The sequence below is a fragment of the Nanorana parkeri genome, unplaced genomic scaffold (genome assembly GCF_000935625.1).
Source record: "Nanorana parkeri isolate BGI_ZX_2015 unplaced genomic scaffold, ASM93562v1 scaffold1798, whole genome shotgun sequence".
In the NCBI taxonomy this organism is placed as follows: Eukaryota; Metazoa; Chordata; class Amphibia; order Anura; family Dicroglossidae; genus Nanorana; species Nanorana parkeri.
Window position 1 is genome coordinate 130,457 of NW_017308066.1, and position 5,769 is coordinate 136,225.

General features: G+C 46.4%; 1 protein-coding gene across 1 annotated transcript in view; it reads right to left on the reverse strand.

Moving 5' to 3' along the window:
* The window catches only part of CNTN4 (contactin 4), a 122,150-nt gene that overhangs the window by 43,837 nt on the left and 72,544 nt on the right, over nucleotides 1-5,769 (reverse strand). The window contains exon 5 of the mRNA XM_018571640.1: nucleotides 102-197. Within this exon, the coding sequence (XP_018427142.1) occupies nucleotides 102-197 (96 nt within the window). The remainder of the gene's footprint in view (nucleotides 1-101; nucleotides 198-5,769) is intronic.

Genomic DNA, 5,769 nt, shown 5'->3' on the forward strand with positions numbered 1-5,769 from the left:
TGCCGACCCCCCCCGCCATCCCCCCCCCCCCCCCGAGCATCCAAAGCTGCTCTGCAATAATTAATCTGAAACAATGACTACCAATGAAATTGGTGACGTACCTCCAGAATGAGGGGGTGGACCGCACAGCAGCACCATGCCCTGACCCTCGCGCACAGACACCGTGCTCCTGGTCCTGGTCTGGAATGAATCGAGATCTGTGGGAAAGATGGAATATTTGATGCCTGATAAACTTACTAAGGCAATAGTTCAAAGAGCATATTAACCCTAAATCTACTGTCCTGAATGTTTTGTATCTTCCCTCGCTTCTTAAACAAATATGTTTATGACTCTGTTACAAAGTTTCTTCCCTGGAGATCCTGCCAGTAACAGCACTTCTTGTTGCAGGCTGACAACACTAAGGCACTGCACTTAGCAGCAGTGTTGTCAGCCTGCCATGTGCCCTTCTTCATTTAGCCACTGGGCTGCTTTTAAGGTAGAGAGCCACAGGGATAAATAAGGGAGCTTGTACGGTAAGTTGACAACACCGCTGCTAATTGACAGGCAGCGGCTCAGCGTTGGCAGCCACCAACAGGAAGTGCTGCTACTGGCAGGGTCTGCAGGTAAGAAACTTTGTAAGATTCATAAAAACATATTTTCTCAAGAAAATTATATACAGTGAGACCTGATGCCAGACATATGCACCTTAAACTGCTCGATTTTGAATGATAATTGCTTCTGACTCAAACAATGTTGCATTCAGAAGGTGCACAGTAAAATATTTTATTGAACATCATACAGAATGTGACACAAGGATAACAGCCAACAAAATATTTGGCTTTTCCTTCAGACCTACAAGATACACCTAAGGTTCTGGCATAGGCTGTAATCATTTCCCACCTTGGCTACATTAACATTATGCTGTGCTGACCTCCACTACATAGCATCCCCCCGCCCCCCGTTCCCACCACCACCACCACCATCTCCAGTATCCTGAATGCTGCCAATCAGCTCATAGTCCTCCCCTCCAGTCCCTCCAGTTCTTCTCTTATCTGTACCAGCTGCTTGCCACCCACAGGAATCCATCCGAAAACCAAATTCTAAACTCTCAAGTCCTGCACAGTCTGGTGCCTCCTTATATCTTCTCTCCATCTCCAGATACACATCCATCTGGAACTTTTGTAGCTCTTCTCATGAACTTTTCTCTTCCTCCCTACTATTTATCAATCCAAGACACCTCATGTGCCCTGACCATTAGAGTGTAAGCTCCTCTGGTGCAGAGACTGATGTGAATGGTTCAGTGTCTGTCTGATGTACAGAACTGTGGTAAATGTCAGAGATATATAAAGGTATAATAATAGTGTGTGACTGTGGGGGGGACATTAGAGCGTAAGCTCCTCTGGTGCAGAGACTGATGTGACTGTGGGGGGACATTCGAGCGTAAGCTCCTCTGGTGCAGAGACTGATGTGACTGTGGGGGGAGGGGACATTAGAGTGTAAGCTCCTCTGTACAGAGACTGATGTGACTGTGGGGGGACATTAGAGTGTAAGCTCCTCTGGTGCAGAGACTGATGTGAATGGCTCAGTGTTCTCTGTACAGCACTTTGCTATATGTCAGAGCTATATAAATGTATAATAGTGTGTGACTGTGGGGGGGACAACACGTTGGAGTGTAAGCTCCTCTGGTGCAGAGACTGATAAGACTGGCTCAGTGTTCTCAGTTATAAATAAATGTGTAATGATGGTGTGTGACTGTGGGGGGGGGGCATTAGAGCACAAGCTCCTCTGTACAGAGACTGATGTGACTGTGGGGGGACATTAGAGTGTAAGCTCCTCTGGTGCAGCGACTGATGTGACTGGCTCAGTGTCCTCTGTACAGCGCTGTGGTATATGTCATATGTATATAAATGTATAATAACAGCATGTGTTACTGTGGTGGGCATTAGAACGTAAGCTCCTCTGGTGCACAGACTGATGTGAATAGTAACATGTTCTCTGTACATCACTCTGGTATTATGTGTCAGCACTATATAAATAATTAAATAAATAGGGATGTAACTGTACATTTACGCGGAGGGTGCTCATTCGTAGGCGCAGGGCGCTGCCACTTTAAATCGCAGTACAGAAGATGCGTGTGCATATCTTACAAGACAAGGATAGATGAAGAGACGGGGCGGCTGTAAGGCCCACGGATTGGAAGGAATTATCGGAAGAATATATATCTGGTGCATTAGGGTGACATATGACGACTGCCATGCATTTAATGACCGCGGAGCCTGGACCGTCAGTCGGCGGTGTCTGAGCGGCTTGCATAATGAAGTGCAATACGAATCATTGACGGCGTTAATAACGCTCCAAGTGGCAACATAATTCTAATGACTTATCACTGTTATTACAAGGAAGGAATACAGATGATTGCAAGACAGCGCACTGCCGCTCATCTGACCTTTCCGTTTTTTTAGATGTATATTTAATGAGGAACAATGCAATGTCAGCTGGGACGAGGGAGAAAATACAATACCTGCGAGCCTGACCACTGATCCATTGTCTCATTCTGAATCCTACATGCAATCATCTTCTGTATCCTATACAGTATACCGTTGTCTCTTCTCATCCCTTGCAGACATTTTTCTGAGTCCTGTGCCCAGATGTCTCTTTCCAAATCCTGTACATGACTGCGATATATAGTCATAAGTATGTGCCCCCCCTTAAGCATTGATTTCAGGTGTTTCCAGTAAAGGGTACTGTTAATGCTGCAGCATACAAAGGAATATTAGACCAGTCTTCCTCAGCTAGGATGCTGCCGCACCCTTGGGTGCCATATGGCTTCCCCAGGGGTGCCGTCAAATTTCAACATAGGGGTCATGTATTTCCATGTTGTAGATGGGCAGGCCACCAGCATCATGGACATGCATGGTGCTAATCCAGGGCCGATGGCATCCAGGACCACCACCAGCATTCAAAAGGGGATAGACGTCTGCTTCCATCAGCACTTGCTCATCCTCCCACCCACAGCTATAATGCTGCTGTGCTGTGGTGAGGAGTGTAGGGTAGGACTCTAATGTGAAAGGGCTGGGGACTCTGAAGTGAAGGGAGGACTGTGATGCAAAGCGGGCTCCTGATGTGAGGGGGGAAGCCAGATCCAAAAGGATATGGTTTGATTAGTTTGGTATGGAGTGTACTGAACACAGAAGGGCGCCCACCCTAGTGTAGATAGTTTTTAATGATATATGTTGAAGTAACAATAAAAACATACTCACAAAAGTGAATCAAGATAAAAGTATAATGGGTAAGCCAGGATGTCATCAAGGCTTACCCATTATACCTTTATCTTGATTCACTTTTGTGAGTATGTTTTTATTGTTACTTCAACATATATCATTAAAAACTATCTACACTAGGGTGGGCGCCCTTCTCTTTTGTTTTCTCCCATAGTGTTGCAGCTTCCCAGGCTGAAGTGGGGCAGCACCCCTAGTAATCCTCACCTGCAATTATCTTTCATTTGTTGGTCAACGTTTGGCGCTTTATATTCGTTTTCATTGTACTGCACACAGCCCTGACCTCAACCCTACTAAACCCTACTAAACACCTTTGGGGATGAACTTGAACACCAATTACAAGCCAGGACTACTCATTTAGATACATTCCAAAATCTTGGAGAGCCTTCCCATAAGAGTGGAGGTTGTTAGAGACAGAAAATCGAGCCAACTCTATTTTAATGGCCATGGCTTTGTAATGGGTTGTCCAACAAGCTCATGGATGTGTGATGTTTAGGTGTCCACAAACATTTTACCATATACAGTACATGGAATGCCAATTGTGTGCCAGGTCTTCTCATACAACATCAGTACCTGACCTCACAAATGGGACAAATTCCTCCAAAATCTTGCGGAAAGACTTCCCAGAAGAGTGGAGGTTGGTATATCCACAAAAGAGGGCCAACTCCATATCAATGGCTATGGTTTTGGAATGGGGATGTCCAACAAGCTCACAGAGATGTAACAGTTTGGTGTCCACAAACTTATGGCTATTCCTGGTGTGTAGCCCCTTTGTGCGTTGACACGGGACCCATAACCCTGTCTCATATTGCCAGCAAAGCTTTTCTTTATGCTGTTTCTACCTTTGCATGTCACCTTCCTGGACAGTGTTCTTTTCAGCCAGACTTCTGCAGCCCAGAGCAGGCTGGCAAATAAAGGGAACCTGTCATGAGAGAAACACATAGTGGCTGCCACTGCTGACCTCTAGTTGCCTGGCCATCATACTGATGCTCTTGCTTCAACATTTCAAGTGACCTGAAACAAGTATGCAGATCAGGATCTCTGCCTAATCTCCAACATCTGCATGATGCTGCACTGCATCAGAAAGTATTAAAGCCAGGGGGTCAGCCACTGTAAGTCTGTTGCGGGAGGTTTGGTTTGGACATTAAGCTTTTATATTTTATACCCAGCCTCATATGGTATCATGTTTTCTACCTGTGATGCAGCACTCTCCTACTGTCTGTAATCCGCCATCAGACGCTCCTCTCGCTCCCATTGACTGGCTGTGACTTTGCAGTGTGTCTGTCGTTATATCTCCCATGGCCATTCAGTAAATTCGTCCAATTATTTTATTGTTTACAAGACCATCCCAGTGCCATGATCTCTCTCTCTCTCTCTCTCTGTACCCAGATGACTCAGCTGTGCTTTCCCTCTGTCATCCTCTATGCTTCTCGCTCATTCTGTCATCTCTCTGTCTCCCTAATGCCGAGGTCAGCAACCTTTTCCACATTAAATGTCATGTTCACAGGCATTAGACAAGCGGCGTGCCAGTGACAAATAGCGTCTTGTATTCTTAGTTCGCTTTTAATGTTTGCACTCAGAGTTGTACCGCTGATGAGAAAAAAAACACATTTATTGTTACAAAATAAAAATAATTCACTCGCCATTATCAGTACAACTATGAGTGCAAAAAAATGATTGACTGGTGCACAGAAAACATGTTCATCCCCAATGCTTGCACTTCATACCCCAGATCAGCCCCAATGCTTGCACTTCAGACCTCAGATTAGTCCCAATCAGTGGCGTAACAATCGCCATAGCGACCTAGGCGGCCGCTATGGGGCACGGGCACAATGGGGCCCGGCCAGGACACCCCCCTGATGCCGTGCGGGCCGCCTGTCGGTGATCTGTGCAGCGCTGCGTTTGTCTCCACAGCCGCTGCTGAGTCAATGAGAGCCAGCAGCGGCGGTGGAGGAGGCTGGATCCGGCAGGGGAGGAGGAAAAAAAAAGAGCATGCCAATGGCAGCATGTGCAAGTGCAAAGTGCAAGATGTTTGTTTTCAAAACATACACTTTCTGATGTTATATACACAAGGTACCTTTAACTACCTCCCGGCCAGCCGCTGTGTATACACGGCCTGCCGGGAGCTTCTTGGATGTAACTGGGCGTGTAAGTACAGCGTTGCGTGACGGAATAAATGTCAGTCAAAGTACCGCAGCGCTGAACACTGAAAAATGGCCTTGCCAGGTAGGGGATCTAAACACCTGGTCTTCAAGCGGTTAAAGTTCCATACAGGCTCATTTCCTATGTGTCGTAGCTTGCCAGGGGTTGCTGTCACCTGCCCTATATCCTCTTCTCTGTCTCTCTATCCTTCGCTCCCTCTCTTTTCTGTCACCCTCTATTCTTCTTCCTCTCTATTTGTCATCCTCCACCCTTCTCCCTCTCTCTCTCTCCCCCTTTCATCTCTTTGTTACACTTCATCCTCCTCTCCCTCTCTCTCTCTCCCTCTTCCCCCCATCTCCATCTCTTTGTT